The sequence below is a fragment of the Zingiber officinale genome, chromosome 9A, assembly GCF_018446385.1.
Source record: "Zingiber officinale cultivar Zhangliang chromosome 9A, Zo_v1.1, whole genome shotgun sequence".
NCBI lineage: Eukaryota > Viridiplantae > Streptophyta > Magnoliopsida > Zingiberales > Zingiberaceae > Zingiber > Zingiber officinale.
Genome location: NC_056002.1, coordinates 124,142,170 through 124,163,033, shown reverse-complemented (window position 1 = coordinate 124,163,033; position 20,864 = coordinate 124,142,170). Strand labels below are relative to the sequence as shown.

The following is a 20,864-nucleotide window of genomic DNA, read 5'->3' as shown; positions in this document are numbered from 1 at the left end:
TTAGTTTTTACCAAAAATTTGCTGAATTTAAGCTTTGAAAATGACTTAACTTTTAAAAGAATTCCTTGTAAAAATATTTAACTGAGAAAATGATTTATTTGAAAAATACTTAAAAATACTTTATCAAATACTTAGCTTTATCAAAATTTAGTTAAGTACTTATTTTTTAAAAAAATATTTAAAAAAACTTAGTTAAGTATATAAAAACTTAGAAAAAATTCTTTTTCAAAAACTTATTTTTCCAACTAGAAATATTTGAAGAAAACTTATTTTTCTAAATAAAAATATTTGAACTTCCTTTTTCAATTACTTTGAACTTTTTAAAGAACTATACTTTGAAATTTTGAAAAAGAATATTTTAAATTTTGAGAAAATATTTAACCTTTTTAAAATATTTAATGTCTTAACTCCTTTCACTTCCCCTTGATTAATGCTAAAATTTTTTTTAAAGTAAATTATCTAAACTTGAGGGTCCTAAAGTCCAAGCATAGAAAAAATAAGATAAAAATAATTATCTATTTTTCTGATTTTTCATCTCACCCTTTCTAAATTATCAAATATATTTTAGCTTATGAGATTGTGTAAGATGGAGTTACTCTTAATTTTGAAGTTGATTTTAAATTTGAGAATTGAAAATCTTTAACTTTAACTTTTGAATTTTGATAATTGAGTTTAAGAAAAATATTTAAGGTTAGAGTTTCAAAAATATTTAAGTTTGGGGGGAAAATATTTAAGTTTGAAAATTTTTGAGTTTTAAACCTTTAATTAAGATAAAAAAAAATAGTTAAGGTTAATTAACATTTGAAAATTAATTATGAATTGAAAATAATTAAGATTTTAAAATTAATTAAAATTTGAACAACAGTTATGATTTAACAATTAATATTTGAAAAATAATTAGGATTTTGAATTTTGAAAATTAATTATGATTTAATAATTAAGTTTTTAAATTTTGAAAATCAATTATGATTAATATTAAATTTTGAGTTTTGAAAATTAATTATGATTACAATTTAAAAAAATAATTAAGGTTTAAAATTTTGAAAATTAATAATGATTTAAAAATTAATAATTAAGATTTTGAATAATTAAATTGGAAGAATAATTGTGTTTAAAGATTAATTAAAATTTTAAAATTAATTAACATTTGAAATTTAATAAGATTAATTTGAAATTAATTAATATTTTAAAATTAAATAGATTTTAAAATTAATTTTGAATTTGATTAGTTTGAATTAGGTTAGACTAATTCTCAATTTAAATCTAAATCCATCTCATCCTTTCTAGATTTTCAATTAGGGAACCTTATGGTTTTATGAGATGGGTAATTTATTCTTTAATTTAAATTAATCTAAGAATTAATTTACATTTGAGTTAGATTAATGTTTAATAGTTAGTCAATTAAACATTAATTTCAATAATTAGTTTCCAAGCTGTGGCGAGGCACTAGGCCTTCTCGGGTATTGGATCATCAACCACTTCTAGACAAAGCTTTTTAAAGAAATTGAATATTTCATTTTTTTTCCTAAAAATTCTAGGTCTAACTGGTTAAGTGTAGATCAAGCCTAAGTCCTTATCTAACCATTCTAGATTAAGTAATTAGTAATTATGATTGACATTTATCAATTAATTAATTATATACATGTTCATGGTAATTATGCATGGATCAAATAAGTCAAGCACTTATTAGTTAATTTTAAGTTACAAGTTTAAGTTAACCTTTTAAGTTGAGTTTTAAGTTTAAGTTATTAATTTATGGTTTATTGATTAGTTTCATAATTAAAAGACACTTGATTATACCATGGTTTGTAGAGTTTAAGTTTCACCTTAGACTTGTAACTCAAGTCTATATTTTGTGAATTGGTTAAGTTATTAATAATTTTTTCTAATTTATCAATTTTTATCTTTTAAAATATTATTTTATTTTTCTAATTTTCTAAAAGTTAATTTTTTATTTTTATTAAATAATTTTGAGTTATTCTTATTTAGATTTGAATTAACTTTATTCATTGCATTATTAGCATGCATATCTAATTTTCGAGAGGAATCAAAACTAGGGCAATCAGGATTAGTTAGGGTACCGACATATGTTGGAAAAATTAGATTTTCATGTATTGTAAATTTACTAACCTTGATTTCTCCCCATGAATTCTTGGGTATTCTTTCTGGGCATTGACTTTTATAGTGGCTCATCTGTTTGCACTTGAAGCATTCAATGCGCTCCTTCCCTTTTCGGACTCCTGGCATCAATTTCTCCTTCTCCTCTAGTTGTGCCATCCGAATCTTATGAGTAAGGCATTGGTTTCTGTGGTGCCCTCTCTCCCTACACTTAAAATAAGTTATGTAAAATTTAAAATTTGATTTACAATTTTACCTTTAGATCCATGATAGGATTCTCCTCCTTGACTGTTGCCATCTCGAATTCGGACTCAGATTCAGCTATCTCTTCGTTAGCCATTAGTACTATAAAATCGGTGTGATTCAATTCCTCTGAGTCTAATTAGAGGTTAACTCTATGGATTCATACTCGGATTTGAACTCAGGTTCGACTTGGTCTTCTGGTTTTGATGGAATCTTATGAAGCTCTATCAATTTTTCCCAAAGCTCCTTAGCATTGTTGAACTTTTCAACTTGATCAAGCTCTTTATTTGTCAGTCCGCATAGGAGAGTATATGTTGCTTTTGCATCAGCTTCAATTTTTCTCCTTGGTTGTGCATCCCACTTATCACGGGTGATGGGCACACCTTCTTCCGTGGGGAGTATGAATCCGATCTGGATTATGGTCCATATCTCCACTTGGGTCTTCAGTTAGCACTCCATCTGGTCTTTCCAGTACCCGAAATCCTTGCCGGAGAATAGAGGTGGATGAGCAGTGTTGTAGCCTTCTTGGTAGGCCATTTAGAAAAATCTTGCACATAATAAAAAAATGACAAATATCCTAAGACTTGATCTTTGATTAAAAGTGATGGAGAAAAATAATAAAATAATGGAGTTTCACTAATTTTGAGAAAAAATTAATAAAATAATAATAAAAATATTATGACAAATTTTGCTAAATGTGATATTTCACCAACTTTGACTAATGGTGAAAAAATAAAAATGAATTTTTAAAAACAATTGAAGGGAAAAATGAAAGGCATAAGAATATTTTATAAATAAAAATGATATACAATTTTTTTTAAAAGAAGGAACCCCCTACTCAATTGGTGGTTTTACCAATTCAGAGCAGCCAAACTCTGATACCAATTGTAGGATTGATGCGTGCTAGAAGGGGAGGGGGGTGGAATAACACTCATGACTTTTTCACTTTTCGGAAAACAATCAGAGATAAACACAGCAGAAATAAGTAAACAGATAAAGCAAGCGTTAACATTTTTGATTACTTGGTTCGGAGCATGTGACAACTCCTACTTCAAGGGCCACGATCGTCGATCATTTTCGTTGGGCAATTACTATAGATTTAGAAAGTTACAACTTGAAGTACAATTGCTATAATAAAATTAAGTTACTGACAAATGAAAGATCAAGAATATGTTTGTCTATTGTCGGAGTAGCAGTTAGACGTTGTTAAGTCATTCTGGAGCAGCGCGCACGTAAGAAGATCATTCTGAATGTCTATTCTAAAGCTGCTGGTCGAATCCCATCTTATAGTCGAGCTAGACCTAATCTAGATCCATTAATCTTGGAATCAGTCTTTGACTCGACGCTGATCGATCAACCAATCTAGGTGTTTGGTCGATTGAACCTACTGAACCTGCCCGACTTTCCATCCAGATGCTGCTGCTCAGATAAGAATCTTCGTTCGGTTGATCGATCCCACCGTTCGATCGATCGATCCTTCTATGATCCCTGATTTATCTATTCTGATCAACTCAGCTCGACCATGTCAATGCCTATCTATGGTTAGGTCAACTGAACCCACGTTTCGATAGAGTAATCCCATGGTCGAACCTAATCAACTCGTTGAAAATCTGATATGTTTGCTTGGAGATTCGGTCGACTGATCCAAAGTGTTGATGTAATTCCCTTAGGTCAAGGTTGACCAGGTTGACTAAGCTTGAATTAGCTTAAGCTTAAATTGTCATGTATGAGCTTCGATATTTGACAATATATGAAGATTGTTTTGATAATGTATGGAGATTATAGGAGAAATCGTTCGTTTGGGGAGATTGGTCAAGGTTGACTATTTTAATATGAAGAAGAGTCAAGTAGGTCAAGGTTGATTGGATACTTGACTGGGAAGTCTTAATTGAAGGTTAGGTAAGGGAAGTCCAAAGGGAAGGTTGGCAGAAGATGAAAAATCTAAGTGAGTCAGTGTTTGACCGGACACTTGGTGAGAAAGTCCTGGTAAGTGAAGCTAGGCAGTTGGAAAGTCCTAATGAGTGAAACTAGGCAGTGTGAAAGCCCTAGTGAGTGAAGCTAGGTAGATGAAAAATCCTGGTGAGTGAAGCCAGGTGAAAGCCCTAGTGAGTGAAGCTAGGCAGATGAAAGTCTTGGTGAGTGAAGCCAAAGAGTTAGAAAACCCTAGTGAGTGAAGCTAGGTTGTATGAAAGTCCTAGTGAGTGAAGCTAGACAGATAGAAAATCCTTATGAGTGAAGCCAGGTGAAAGTCCTAGTGAGTGAAGCTAGGCAGATGAAAGTCTTAGTAAGTGAAGCTAGGCATGTGGAGGTCCAGGTGGGTCAAGGGTGACCTGGACACTTGGTGATTGGAAGTCCAAGTAAATCATAGATGACCATACGCTTGACATGAGTTGAGAAGTTCAAGTGGGTCAAAAGACTGATCGAACACTTGGCACGAAAAGAAAAGTCCAAGTGGATCAAAGATTTGACCAGACACTTGGTGAAGAAGTCCCAGCAGGTCAAGGATGACCAGATGCTAGGCAATGAGAGGTCTCAACACGTCACGATTGACCGAATGTTGAGTAGAGGAACCCTAGACTTCGGTTTGGAAGTTAGGATTTGGTAATCGACTAAGTTAGTCGATTATTGAAGCTTAATCGATTAAGGTAATCGATTAAGCAGGTTTCGGGAAGTGCATAGAGAGATTCGTAATCGATTAGGTCAATCGATTATGAATGCTTAATCGATTACGACAATCGATTAAGCCTGGATTTTGTGAATGCATAGAGAAATTGGTAAGCAATTAAGCCGGGAGGCTTAATCGCTTACGGTCTGCCCCTGCGTGAACAGAAAGGTTCTTAATCAACTCGACTAATTGATTAAGAACCCTTAAGCGATTAGTGTAATCGCTTAAGGTGGAAAACTAGCTGTTGTGCGCCCGATAAAAGGGTTTCGTGTGCACTGTTCTGAGAGATTGCTCACAGGTTTTCTTCTCCACTCTTTTCACCGAGCTTGCCAGTTCTTGAGGCTTCTTGGAGCAAAGTGTTGCTGCACTTCTAAGGTCAAGAGGTGTTCCAAACAATAAGAAGAAGCTAGCTAGAGTTTTATTTATGTTAATCTTGTAAGATTTTCATTGTATTTAGGGTGCGTTTGGTTTGCACCGTTTTCATTTTCATTTTCTGGAAAACGCGCGTTTTCTAGAAAACAGAAAACGACTTTTTGTCATTCTCTGTTTTTCTAGAAAACGATAGCCAAATTTTTAGAAAACGCGCGCGGAAAACGCAAACCAAACACCATTTTCCAGAAAACGCGCGTTTTCCAGAAAATGAAAATGGAAAATGCGCGTACCAAACGCCCCCTTACTTTTTCTTTCTTCTTGTTGTAATTGAGAGTCTTGTACGAGGTTTCTCCATCTCCGAAGTGTTTCCAAGAAAAAGTGTATTCTTAGTGGATGTGTGAGTGAGGGTCGGATCCTTGGATTAGTCACCTCTTCTTGAGGTGGATACCAAGTAAATCCATTGTGTTAGCATTGGGGAGCTTTGTGTCAAGTTTATCCGCTGCACATCATTATTGACGAATGCGAGAAGCTATTCACCCCCCTTAGCTCCGAAGTGACCAAACATAAAGGTTTGGTCGATCGATAAAGGCCGAAACTTCACCCAGCAAAATGTTAGTTTCCTGCAAAATAGAGTTTAGAAAATAGATAGATAACATGTGAAGTAAAATCAGTTTTGATAGTATTCGGACTATCCGGTTCTGACTTTCAAATTTCCCCCAAAACCCTAAGTTGAATCTGTTGGAACCCCAAGGTTATTTTGGTGTGATCAACAAGTTAAGTTAGGTCCTGTGTGTTTCTAACCTTGTGTCTAAGTGTGCAGGAGCTTAGGAGCATAGGTACTTGAGCGGAAGACGCAGCTAGCGAGAAGGACGACACGCGGTGTATCCGAGGAACGAGGTGCTGCGGAAGAGAAGGAAGCGTGCGGTAGTTCTGAGGGACGAAAGCCGGAGCGGAAGATTGCTCGGGGAGCAAGAGACGCAGCTAGCGAGAAGGATGGCACGCGGTGCATCCGAGAGACGAAGACTGAGGATGAGTATGTCGGCGGACGAGAAGGAAACACGCGGCGATTCAGAGGGACGAGAAGCCGGAGGGAAGCCCGCTTGAGAAGACCGGAAGTTGAGTTCGGGTGAGCCCTATTCCGGATGACAGAGATCACCCAAACGAGCGGATCTGAAGTAGAAGACCCAGACCAAAGATGAGCTAAACCAGAGCTGAGAGCCCGGACCATTCGGGCGCCCGAAACCATTCCGGGCGCCCGGAGTCTGGTTTTTGACCAGATCGAGGTTTGACTCAATCTGAACGTTGGTGATAAAGTTTTATCCCCGCAGGGCGCCTGGAACCCTTCCAGGCGCCCCGACCAAGGCTATAAATATAGCCTTGGTCTAGAAGCTTAAAAACATTCATAACTCAATCATTCTTTCTATACTTGTACGCTTTTATATAGTTTACCTTCTGTTGTGCGCTTCATTGCTGTAAAAAGCTTTTCCGCCTGAAGGAGACACTAGTGCTACACTTTCTTAGATTAACAACCTCCCCGGTTGTAACCAAGTAAATCTCGGTGTGCCTTTTACTTTTATGATTTTATTTATTGCTTTTATTGTATGCAAGTGTTCGTTTAAGAGTTTGATAAGGGTTGGTTTTGTTTTTGAATTGGCAGTTATCCAACCCCCCTTCTAGCCGGCCGCAACGGTCCTACAAGTGGTATCAAAGCCGAGGCACTTCAGGAGGACTAACCGCCGAACGAAGCAACGAGATGGTCGGACCAAGCATCCACCCACCGAAATACGAAGGGGACTTCGCCACTTGGAAAAAATTGATGTAGGTATTTTTTTTTACAACAGATTTCGAATTAGTTTTAACAATGGAATCTGGCTTTGTAGCTCCAGAAGGTAAGGAAAAATGTCAATGGACAAAAAAGGAGCAGGCTGAATACGTGGCGAACGACAAAGCAGAATACCATCTGCTAAGCATTCTTCCACCTCAAGAAGTCAATAGGATCGGACACTACGACTCGGCAAAGGAACTTTAGGAGAAGTTCCTCGAGCTACACGAAGGGACGTCCGAAGCCAAGCTCGCCAAAAGAGATCTGCTTCGCAATCAGCTCACCAGCCCGCGACTTGGGGAAGACGAGACAGTCGCGCATCTGCACTCGAGACTAAAAGAAATTATTACCGGACTTTCAAATCTCGGAGAATAGGTAAGTAACCGAGATTCGCTAAGGTACGCTTTAAATTCCTTTCCTAGAAATACCAAATGGGCATCGTTAGTAGATGCATTTTACATTTCTAAAGATTTAGAAAAGATTTCATTAGAAGAATTCTTTTCAACATTTGAAGTGCATGAGTCAAGATGTGCAGGAATGAAGGAGCCCAAGAACAACGTCGCCCTCAAAGCTTCGAGAGATGAACCAGAGTCGGAATCCTCTCTCGACGACGAGGAAATGGTAATGATGGTAAGAAGATTCAAGAAACTTTGTAAATCCAGATCTACTAACCATCCGCAGGGAAAGAAGAAAAGAACGATTCACTGCTACCACTGCGACGAAGAAGGGCACGTCAAGGATAACTGCCCCAAGCTGAAGAATAAGGACAAGGAGAAGGGTAAGAAGCCTATCCAAAAGCGAAAGGTCCTAAAGGCGATGTGGGACGATACGTCGTCCGAATCGGAAGTCGAAGCATTCTCCGGACTCGCACTGATGGTGAGTTATCAAGACGACGACTACGATTCAAGCTCTTCCGAGATGAACATCGAGAGCATCGATGAAGGGGGAGCTTTGTCAGAAGAAAGCAGTAGGTAAGGGGGAGACACGGACAACGAACTCGACAAGGTAAGTCAAGTACGTTATCTTCCTCCCGATAAACATTTTAAGTTTGTTAAGTTATTAACTATAGTCTGTTGTAAATTAGAAAAAGAAATAAAGAATTTAAAAATAATTTTAGCTAAATCCTGCCCTTTAGAAGAATTAGATAAATCAAAATTGAAAAATAAAAAATTACAATTAGAAAATCAAAATTTGAAAAATCAAATAGACAACTTAAAAAACTATACATGCTCATCTAATTTTAGAAAATTTAAAAATTTGAACTGGTATTATAGATATTACCCAGGATAAATTAGGAACATTTCAAGAAAATATATCCCTAAAAAATTTTTAGTTAATCCAGTAGACTGGAACCTTTATTAGGTTCCTAAATCTTGCTTAGTCTAAATTTTAAAATTAAAATTAGCGCTTTCTAGTGAGAAAATTAAACAATGAATTTCTTTATGAGGCTTTGTCTAAGGAAGTAGTTGTTGCTCCAATAACTAAGAAGGCCTAGTGTCTCGCTACGACTTGGAAGCCAATATATTGAAATAAATGTTTAATTAACTTTCTATCAAAGCATTAAAATTAGAATTAATTAATGCTTTCAAAGTTTTTCAAACATTTTTTAAAAATATTTTTATACTTAGAAAAATACTTTTACGTGAAATTGACTTAGAAATTTAATTACTTAGAAATATTTTCAAAGATTTAAGTTAGAAAATCTTTTTTCAAAAAAAAAAATATTTTTACTTAGAAAATTTTTTTATTTATTTTTTCTCTTAGAAAAATTCTCAGAAGATATTTTTTTTAAGTTAAAGGTTGTTATGAAATTGAAAATTTCTACTTAAAGTTTTTTTTAGAAAAAATATAAAAATAAAATATATATATATATATATATATATATATTTGCAAAACCGTCTAAGTTAGAATTTTTTCTTATAATTTCACTTAAAAAAATTTATTAAAATTTTTCAGAAACTGTTTATGTAAAAATTATTGCATGTTTTTAAGGATCTCAAAATTTTTTAAGTCTTTAACCCTTAGATTTTTTCTTGAAACCCCATTTTTTTGTGAACAAAGGGGGAGAAGGATTAGTATAAGTCTAGGAGGAGGTAGACTAAAATTTAACACTTGTTTTATTTTTGCACTTAAATTGCAAATTTAGTTAAGTTTATTTTATATCTATTTTTTCCCTAGCTTAACTTGGGTTGCTCACACCAAAAAGGGGGAGATTGTTGGAACCCCAAGGTTGTTTTGGTGTGATCAATAAGTTAAGTTAGGTCCTATGTGTTTCTAACCTTGTGTCTAAGTGTGCAGGAGCTTAGGAGCACAGGTACTCGAGCGGAAGACGCAGCTAGCTAGAAGGACGGTACGCGGTGTGTCCGAGGGATGAGGTGCTACGGAAGAGTACACCAGCGGACGAGAAGGAAGCGTGCGGTGGTTCCGAGGGACGAAAGCCGGAGCGGAAGATTGCTCGGGGAGCAAAAGACGCAACTAGCGAGAAGGACGACACGCGGTGCGTCCGAGGGACGAAGACTACGAATGAGTACGTCGGCGGACAAGAAGGAAACACGCGGCGATTCCGAGGGACGAGAAGTCGGAGGGAAGTCCGCTCGAGAAGACCGGAAGTTGGGTTAGAGCGAGTCTTATTCCGGATGACAGAGATCACCCAAACAAGAGGATCCGGAGTAGAAGACCCAGACCAAAGATGAGCTGAACCGGAGCCGAGAGCCTGGACAAAAAAGTCAACAATGTTGACTTTAATGGTCCGGGCGCCCGGAGTCTGGTTTTTTATCAGATCAAGATTTGACTCGATCTGAACGTTAGGGATAAAGTTTTATCTCCCCAGGGCGCCCGGAATCCTTCCAGGCGCCCCGACCAAGGCTATAAATATAGCCTTGGTCCAGAAGCTTAAAAACATTCAGAACTCAAGCATTCTTTCTACACTTGTACGCTTTTCTGTAGTTTAGCTTCTGTTGTGTGCTTCATTACTGTAAAAGGCTTCTCCGCCTGAAGGAGACACTAGTGCTATGCTTTCTTGGATTAACAACCTCCCTGGTTGTAACCAAGTAAATCTCGGTGTGCTTTTTACTTTTCTAATTTTATTTATTGCTTTTATTGTATGCAAATGTTAGTTTAAGAGTTCGAGAAGGGTTGGTTTTGTTTTTGAATTGACAAGCTATTCAACCCCCCTTCTAGCAGGCCGCAACAGTCCTACAGAATCGACGTCTACTATTTCCTCAACGGAGAACACTTCCTCACCTACTCATCTCAGGAGAAGTTACCTTTTGTCAGATCGATCCTCTAGACCGTCTGGACTTTTGCTCAACGTCCGAGACTTTAGGTCTTGATGCTGAACATCCCCTCCATGATCCGTTCAAACTTTCACCTGGTCCGGGACCACTAGGATTTTCACCTAGAGTCCCCGACTGTAGGATTTTGCTCAAAGTGCTCGACCCGTCAAGACTTCGCCCAATCCCCCTGATCAGGACTTCATGCCTAACCGCAGGTAGGACTTTCCTTTACCTAAAGGTACCTCCTCCTAGGACCTAGGGTTGCCTCCCCTAGGGCTTTTCACCTACCCAGAATCTACTAGGACTTTTGCCTAAGAACACTTAGAACTTTCTTGCAAGCTTAATCATACTTGTTAGACAACAAGTAACCTTAACTTTGGACTCTTTACCATAATTAAAACTTAGGTTCGATCGTCTAGTGCTCCATGCACTAATATAAAATTGTTCTTGATACCTGACCAAACTAATTTATCTGTTTTAACTCCCTAACCCTGGCGAAATTACCATATTTTCCTCATTTGGATTTAAAATGCACAACCGCTCCTTTCTCTCCCAACATCCGACGCATCACTTCATGACTCCAAACCTAGGCAACACACTTCGCCTCCGCGACTCCAAACCTCGACAACGCACTCTGCCTCCATGACTCCAAACCTTGATGACACACTCCACCTCTGTGACTCCAAACCATCGGCGACGCACTCCCCGACTTCATCCCTAAACCATCTCCATCAACGTTGAAGGCAAAAATCAAAGAGGTGCCAGCACCCGACTAAACCATCTTAAACCCTTGAATCATATCGGTAAGTAAAATTCGTGTGCCCTAGATTTTGACTAATTTGTTACTTCTCTATGAAAAATTGAAGCTTTAGTTCATAGGTGCTTTACTTCATCGTATTTTTGATTTTGTGAGGTTGAGGTTCAATAAAATTAGGTTTAGGTATCCGCACTACAATTTTATGAATGAGTTTGCATTGTATTTTCTTCAATTCAAAGAATGTAAGATAGTGCAGATTTTATAGTGATTATCAGTAAACTAAGTAATGTACTCAATTTAAGCATTTTGATGTCCAAAATTTATAGGGTTGTACTTTAGGGTATGAATGAGTAAATTGTTATAAATATTGGTGTTTTCCATTCTGCTAGCTCGAATAAAATTAGCTTTGATGTTTGAATTGTAATTTTATTAGTGTGTTTGTGTTTTCTCTTCTTCAATTGAAGAATTGAAAGATATATGTTATTTTTGCGTGAGGATTGATTATCAATAAAATGAATAATATATTCAATTTAAGCGCTTTGATGCCCAAAATATTTAGGGTTTGTACTTTAGGGTATGAATGGATAAATAGTTTTTGATGTTGTCCAATCTGCTAGCTAGAATAAAATTAGTTTTAATGTTCGAATTATAATTTTATGACTGTGTTTGTGTTTTATCTTCTTCAATTGAAAATTTGAAAGATATATGTTACTCTTATGTATTAATTAGCAAAAAAACTGAATAATATACTCAACTTAAGTGTTTTGATGCCCATATTTTCCATGACTTGTACTTTATGGTATCGTTTATAAATTATTCTTGTTGTTTGAGTGTGGTTGATTTTGTTAGTTTGAATAAAAAATGGATTCTGGATTTCTAATTGCAACATATTTTATGAATGTGTTTGTGTTTTATCTTCTTCAATTGAATAATTGAATGAGACATGTGGTTGTTGTGTAGTGATTATCAATAAACTAAATAATATACTCAATTTAAGTGTTTTAATGCTCATATTTTCCATGGATTGTAATTTATGGTATGAATTGTAAAGTAGTTTATTTTATGTAGAAATGGGAAAGAAAACCACAACTATACAATTAAAAGAGGTTAAGGGGAAATATGTGGAGAAGAGCAAGAGTAAGAGCAACAAATAATTATGTTCGCGTTGTTCATCGACATATTTCAAAGTTGTATTGGATGAAGTCTTACCCAATTTGGGTAATAAGCAAAAAGAGAGGATCAAAAGCACTTCACTTGCTCTATGACTCGAGATTCCTGAGATGCCAATTAATAGTACTAGAATAGATTTAATATTAAACAGATTCTAGCAGTCTTCGCGTTCTTTCTTGTTTGGTGATAGCATTATAGTTCCATTCATATCGATCGAATGTTGCATCATCATTGGTTTGGCTCATGTGGGGCAACCTATTGATTTGGATGCTAGCATGGAGTCCAAATTTATGGCTAGGTTATTTGGAGGAAAAGTCAGCAACATAAATAGGACTATAGTTCATGATAAAATAATGATTGTATTAGCTGGATCAAAAAAGGATTCTGAAGTGGATGATTTTGTTAGGCTATTTATTTGTCTTCTATTTAACTGTGTTATTTTTTCTGTTAGTAACTATTCCACTCCTCGATGTATTATGTCTTACATTGATAACCTGACAAGGTTCTTTGATTACTCATGGGGAGATGCAACATACAAATTTGTGTACCACCAATTTATTTTACATACCGGTAATGACAATAGGCTGGAAGGAAATAAAAAGTATGTAGATGGTTGTACTATTGGCTTGATGGTGAGTTTTTAATTTTTGAAATATGATTGTGATATATTTCATATTATTGTAATAATATCTTTGTGTATTCAGGCTTGATTATATGAAAGAATGCCTTCATTTGGACATGCACGGTTTTTATGGTGTTTTCCTTGGTTGTTTTATTAGGAAAGAAGTAAGATTTCCTTCCAATATGATGTCACCGAAAGATTATTTATTGGCATTGATTTCAGTAGAATAAGTTGCTATGTTTTTAGTATGTTTTCCTTCTAAATATGATTATAGAAATGATGTTTTATTTATAATTATGAAAAAGTGTTTTATTTATGTTGTTGCCTAAGCTGAGATGCGAGTCCTGGAGATGAGGGTATTACTTATGGCTTGATATGACGCTTCAATATCTTTAGAGCATCCTTAAAACTCCCTGCTTTAGCGTTTGACGTCCTAGTTGTTTTTTCATTACACATTTGTTATATAATGGTGAACATTGTTCATATCATCCATGGTGAAGCTAAGCCCTGATACAGTTTCTTCATACACTTCTGGGGCGATTGACTTGATTCTTTGTTTTTTGTTTTTTTTTTTTTGCCGTGTTTATGCTCAACTTGAAATTGCTTCAATTAATGATCGGGATCAATAGGTCAGTTTGTCCAAGTTTTGCAACAAGCAAATTTATCAATGTGTTCGTAAAATTTGATCTCAACAAATTTCTGATATAATCAAATTGAATATCACCACGATTGCTTTTCCTGCCAAATGCTGAATGTTTGGCTTGCTGCAACTATTGCTTCCATTCAATCACACTAAAATTCTAGATAAACAATTATATATATATATATATATATATATATATATATATATATATATATATATATATATATATATATATATATATATATATATATATATGTTTTCTCCACTATTATCTTTTGTTTTCATGCACCTTAAAATTCTTTTTGCAACTTGTAAATGTGATTTAAGGGTGGCCGTCGAAAACTGGAAAATTGATTAGATGACATTAAATTAAAAAAAAAAAAAAAAATCACAGCCACAGGAGTTGAAACAGGGAGTATTATCACAGGCGTAAATCCAAACTCACGTTCTCCTTGGCAGTTGGCATGAATTGGAACCCGATTTGGGATCTGGGAGGCGCAGAAGAAGGCGAAGATGCTACAGCAGTTAAACTGTTACCATTTACAATGCCATGGCCGCCTCCGCCGCTCGACTCCGTTCGATCTCCTGATCCTCTCATTATCAGTGGCACCGCCGGCATCCGCGACTCCACGTGGGGCACCCCGCCGTGAGCGCGCAAGATCGCCGGCAGCGGGCTGCTGCTGATGGGCTGGCCCACCGCACCGATTCCGGCGAAGAAAGCACTTGCATGGTGGTGCCACGGAGGAGGGGGGTACTGGCGGTGAAAGCTAAAGAGATCGAAGACGTGGTGGCGGCCGTCGATGGCCATAGGGCTGAGGTGGGCCTGGAAGTGAGCCCGCTTCGCGTTCTGGCGCTCGCGCTTGTGGGCGTTTTGGTGCCCGCCTAGGGCTTGCGAGGTCGGGAATTGCCGGCGGCAGTAGTGGCACTCGAACTTGCGCACGCTCTCACCGTTGACGGACGTGGCGGCGGAGGCGGCGGCAGCGACGGTGGCGTGGTCTTTGGTGATGTCTTCTTTGGCGTTCTGACAGTGAGGGACTTCGATGCCGAAGAGGCGGATGGCCGAAGCGTTGCTGGCGGCTGCAGATCTCGGAGCGGCCTGGCGGATGAAGGGAAGCTGCGCAAAGGAATCGACCGTGCTCATGAAGTCGCGCGCCTCGCGCTCGCTCATCTTTCTTGCCGCCGCTTGTTAACTGTTTGTTGAATTGCGTCTGCTGGTTTTGGGCTCCTAATAAGAGGGAGATATTACAAACAGATCTATATCTTTTGACTGCCTTTTATTCGCTTGATCCAAATTCTTTGAGCCATGAAGTTTCATATCTCCCTTTCCTCAGCAGTTTGGAGGATGATGGAAGGGGCGAGGTGTGCTGTCTACTAACAGTGAGGTAGAGAAAGAGGAATATGGACAAATGAAGAAGACCCCATATGTTGAGACCAGTATTGACACTAGATGCAACAGTTTTTTTGCTGATGGTGGTGGAGTGATTGAGTTGGTCCGGTGGTGGAACTGGCTTTTGGTCTGTCAAACAACCACCAAGTACCACAGCAACAATAGCATCACCTCTCCATTGGTCAATCTGCTCATCTTTCACTCTGTTATCAATTATCTACTTTACAACTTTGGCTTTCATGCATGTGTAAGAAGGAAGCAGCACAGGTAGCAGTAGAGGAGTAGACAAGTATGTGATCAATTCTGCTTCACCTCGCTAACACACAGTACTACATCGGGTACTGCCTCTTTTATAGCTGTTGCCTCTTCATATCTGGTGGCTGGATGCGCAGAGCAAAGAAAGTGGTCCTGGAGAAATAAGAAGGTATGGGGTGGATCTTGATGATTAATTCAGCTGTGTGCATGCCCTTTCTAGTTTATCACCAAAAAAGTATCCAAATATTACAAAGGTGTGTTTTATAGATTACATTAATAGTAATAGATAGTTTTAAAATGTAGGTTGATATGATCAATGTTGTACAATGGAAATTAATGTTTAGTCTAAAATAAGGACCTAGTCATTATCAAGGAAAAGGACCAGCATTGGCATTGTCCACAAAAATCTCTTTTTATAGGTATATTGTCCATGGAATTTACTTCTCGCATTAGAATGTGCCACAAAGGCCAAATTATGTAAGGTTCATTCCTCCTCTTGTAGAATGCAGAACAATTTTGGGAATCTAGTTGTCCAGTTATCTATCTAGGCGTCTATACTTGTGGCTAAAATTAGTAGTTCTATGATCTGAAGTAGGAGATTAATGGATGTGCTCGGGACCCCTCATATATATATGCAGTAAAATAGGGAGGACCATGGTAAAGCATTTTAGTCACATGTACAATGTATCTTTGTTTATAATAACTATTGCAAAAATATTAATAATAATTTCACCTTTTTGAAGCTTACTTTGACAATTAGCAATCTGACATCAAAAGCATTTCAAGAATCCGAAGGAAACTAAAATTTTGAGTAGGATCTGTTTTTGGTTATTCTATGACTGCAATACCTATATAAAAAATGACCATGATATGCCAATATGGTACAAGGCAAGTACCAACTTATAATTCATTGTAGCAAACGCGCCCCTCACAATCTGGCTTAAGTTATGTGAAGAGAGGTAAATTATGAGATCGGCTTATAACTGATCGTCAAGTTGGCTAGGGGGTCGGAGGAGTTTTTTCTCCGAGAGCATGTGCGCTTCGGGAATTGATCCCTTATCCCATTATAGCATATCTGCCATCCTCTAACCAATTGAATATCATGTGGTGACTATAATTCGTGCACTTGCATTATGAAAGGTAATTTGTGTGATTGCATCTTGGTCATTCAGGTAGTAGTGGCAACCTTATCATTATGCTAAAGCTCGCTGCCTCTTCCCTTTTTGCTATATATCTAGGTAATTTTATGAAAATAATGTTGCTTTATTGACTCATGACAGACATATTCAGTAATTTTTAGCTCTTACTTCTATGCGCTGCTTTTTTTTTCTATTATCTTGTCTCATTTTGACAATTTATAATTGGATAATACTAAATAACCAGAATCTGGCTAGCCAGAATGAAATCTTTTACATTCATTTTTTAGTTGACATACATTAATTAAGATTGCATGCAATAATAAAACACATTATATTCACATTCTGGCTGGCCAGATTCTGGCCATTAAGATTTATCGTCTATAATTATGCACACAAATTACTTAAAAAAAGGACAACCCGATACACGAAGTTCTCATCATACAGGATATCGAGAAAGGATCCATTATACATGTCTTACCTTACTTTTTATACACAAGCTACTTATTAACTAAAATGTGTATAGTAGTTTAATATTTACCAAAGAGACATTTTCCCAAAGTGCAATGATTAAAATGCCCTTCTGCCTTGAGCATGCTTAAGATTTATTGTTGTCTGAACCGGTCGCTTTAACTTGCCACCCAAAATGTCAGTAATAGCCCATAGTCATGAAACAAGAAACCCTCAACTTCTTCATTACAATGTTGTTGATTTCTCAAGCTTTTAATATGTTAGGCGGTTGGTAAAATCCTAAACTTCTGCAACATCGATAATTTTCAAGCAGACAATCTATTTGATGGTTGGTAAAAAACCCCAAGCTTCTTCATCAAGGTACTGTTCAGCCAAAACATCTTGAATGTGACTATATATAAGTCAAAATCATGTCATATGGTTGAAATCATGGTTATCAGTATACTAGCGATACAATAATGCCTATATAATATGATTTGGAGCTCTCTAAAGGGTGTTAAGTTGTTAAGGTGTTTTGGCACATCGAAATAAAAATTAGATCATAAATGCATTCCCAATTAATGCCATATATAAGCTCCACCTAATTGTACCATTTAAATTGTCAAAACCATAGACAATATCTATGTAACCTTTGGATACTTTATATATACTAAAGAAAAAGAGCGCGCACACAAAAAATGTATCAAATATAAAATTTACAAAATATCAAAATTTCATCTTCAATAATTCTAGTTCTTAAATTCATTGACTGGTACCGGTTGGTGGTTCAATTTTCAATCATGTTCAAGAACACAATAAAGGAGCTATTATTGATTAGCTCAATCTGCAAATCACGAAGACGTGTAACACAATGACCTTTGACCCTATAGGTTGTTTGGGGAAAAAAAGATATTTAAATTGTTTAAAATATTGATATACTGTAGTTTCCTTTCGTAGTCAACCATTTACCTCTTCCTCAGTGTAAATTCTTCTTTTAGGTCTTCCGCTATCACAATAATAATAATCAAGCTTTTATCCCACTACGTAGGGTCGTCTATATACATCCTCTTATGTTATTAGGCTCGATCCCCTACTATATCATTATTTATATTTAAATGAATTTTATCTCATTTTATCATTATTGACTAAATCTTCTTTGGTCTCCCCTTCCTCAATTAATGTATGTATTTGTTATGATCTCACATTCCCTAACTAGAACATTTATTGGTTGCTTAAGTATATGTCCATACTATTTTAAACACATCTCTAGGAGTTTTTCCTCCGATTTTTTCTCTAATGTTCTTATTTCTTATTTGTCCATCCTTGTATGTTTGCATATCCATCTTAATATTTTTATCTTTGTGACTCTTCTCTTCTACTCATTTTATAAACTACTTGACACATTGAAAGCTTGAGAAATCACCAGTCATAGAGAAGAAGTCTAGAGTTTTTTTTTTCATGATTATAAGCAAGACGGAAAAAATATTGAGTTTTCACCGAAGTTTTGGTAGAAATTTGAAGCAATAAGTTTAACGACTTCACCTTTTCACGTGTTCACATGACAAAGGCTTTTTGCATGTGGTTTGGGGTAGGGGTACAAGTGAATCGAGACAATTTATGAGCTTTTTGAGCTAGCTCAAAAAAATATCCAATTCGTATTTGAAATTATCGAATTCGAGCGAAACTCAAACATGTTTGATAATCTTTTCGAGCCGAATTTGAACCCATAATATTTTATTCGATTGTTTTAGCCGCTCGCGAGCCGAACTCGAATCAAATTCTAATTATTTTTATACAATTTTAACTTAAATATATTCAAATTAAAGTTCGAATAATTCGAACCGAATTTGAATTTAAGCCATTTCAAATTTTAGTTCGAATATACACGAATTAAGGTTTAAACAATTCGAATTAAACTCAAGCTCAGATTTTATTTCGAATTGAACTTGAACCAAAATTGTTTGTATTTTCAAGCTTCGAATATCATATATATTTTTCGTACTCGAACTCCAATGTCAATATTTTCATGATTCAGCTCGATTCGATTCGTTTGCATCCCCTAATTTGGGGGACAAGTTTGGGTGGAAAAGACATGTTTAGTCATTGTACTTTGGCGAAATTTATCCTTTGGTAAATGTTAAAGTATGATGTGTTCTAGTTGATATGTAACTTTAGGTGCACATTTTCATATATTGTCTCCATCATGTTTTTCTTGTAATGACCCTGTGAAGTCAGCACAACCTAGAACATAAGTTCACTGAAGCCCTCCAGACTTATTCATTCCCCATATACCCTAAACCCCCAAGGACCATAACCCTAGTAATTACAAAATCAAATTATGTTTAACCCAACTAACCCATCACAACCATGTATAACTAACTCTGGGATTCCTGCAAGCTTGTTTTCCATAATTCCTACTATGTGTGCAACTCGATCACCCACCCATTGTCTTTAATAGTGAGCATACCTATAGCAATTGGAAGGGTTTGATAAGCCAAGGTTCTCAGATAATTATGTATTTATCTTAGATACATGCATTCAAAAGCCAGGAGAGTGAGCTGAAAGAAACGAAAAACATGTCCCCAATGCCTACACGCTCCTGATGTTCATAACTTACCTTGAGAATATTTCACATCTTATAGTCAATCAATTTGGGGTCCATCACATACATATTGCCTAGCATATTTGTTTCAGGTGATTAATTCTATTTATCTTTTATAATTGCCATTCAATTCTTTCGTCTTCTTCCTTCTCTCAAACAAATACTGTTAATGTTTGAAAATATCTGAACTAGAATCCACTGATTACAAAGAGGAGCCATTTAACACGGAGAGAACTTCCAAACTCGCCAGAATCTGTGGCTGCAGGGAGGTGAATAATTCACTTTTATCTACAGAAGCTTTATCTATGGAGGCCAATCAGAGCAGACCACATTTGAATCAATTATTGAACTACTTTGAACAAGCTAGAGGATGTTTCTTTTGGTGCATGATAAACCATCAATACCACGGAGCTGGGGCCTGCTAATTAGCACTTTGGTGGTCTTCTCAAGGCATGAAGCGATTGTGCTGTCGGTAGAAAGATTTAATCCTAGGACCACTGTGGCTGAAGTATGATCTCTAAGCTGAAGTCCTCTTCAATCAATAAATTGCAGGTGTCTTCTGAGTGAAGCCAAAAAAGAAAGGAAAGTGACGTAGGGGTGGCTCTTTTCGCATGTGCTATGAATGCCCATGAGGGGATGTGGGGACTTGGCTTCAAAATGATTAGCCCTCCTTTAAAAAGCTCCATTCAAGTTGATTGATTAGCTCTTGTCATTTTCAACTGTTTGCATTTGCTTGTGATTATCTTAGATCTTTCCTAATCTATTCCTCCTAATTTATATTTTCCAGGGGTACGATGTGAGCTGTGATCAGAAGTTTAGCTGAATTAAATGGTTTTGACTATCCCTACATCCTAGTAGGAGGTAAGGAGGATCCCATGTGAGGCATGAGATGCGCAATCAAGGAAGCAGCAGAGAAGAGGGCCTGCTAGCTTGAGAATAAATGTACATGGTAATTCTGCAAAACCATCCTCATATTTACATCTAGACTTCTACATTTCACTTTTACAGGCTTTGGATGCTGTGGACATTAAGATAGGACAGCATTGAAAGGTTGATTGATGATAGGGAGGTTTAACTAATGGCAATAGAAAACATGCTAATAGTACAAGTATGAAGATCTCCTACATAACCAAATCACCATTCTAATAAATCAAATTAGTCTACCCATTTACAACTGTTGCTTTAAGTGACAATTATTGCATCTTGCTGTTTGAAAGAGCCCAGTCTGACCCGACCTCGGGGTCGGATCTGAATCGGCCTCGGCTCGGATCCATAATTAGGTCAACGGGCCGATTATCCATTGAACTGTTTAAATATACTAAACTTGTAATCTCCACGTCCCTGGAC

At 36.6% G+C, this 20,864-nt stretch overlaps 1 protein-coding gene across 1 annotated transcript; it reads right to left on the bottom strand.

The window, feature by feature from the left end:
* Positions 1-14,108: 14,108 nt before the first annotated feature.
* On the bottom strand, positions 14,109-14,855 carry LOC122019542 (zinc finger protein 8-like). Its single transcript, XM_042577000.1, has one exon. It carries the CDS (start codon positions 14,853-14,855, stop codon positions 14,109-14,111), a length of 747 nt encoding a protein of 248 aa, XP_042432934.1.
* Between the last annotated feature and the right edge of the window lie 6,009 nt (positions 14,856-20,864).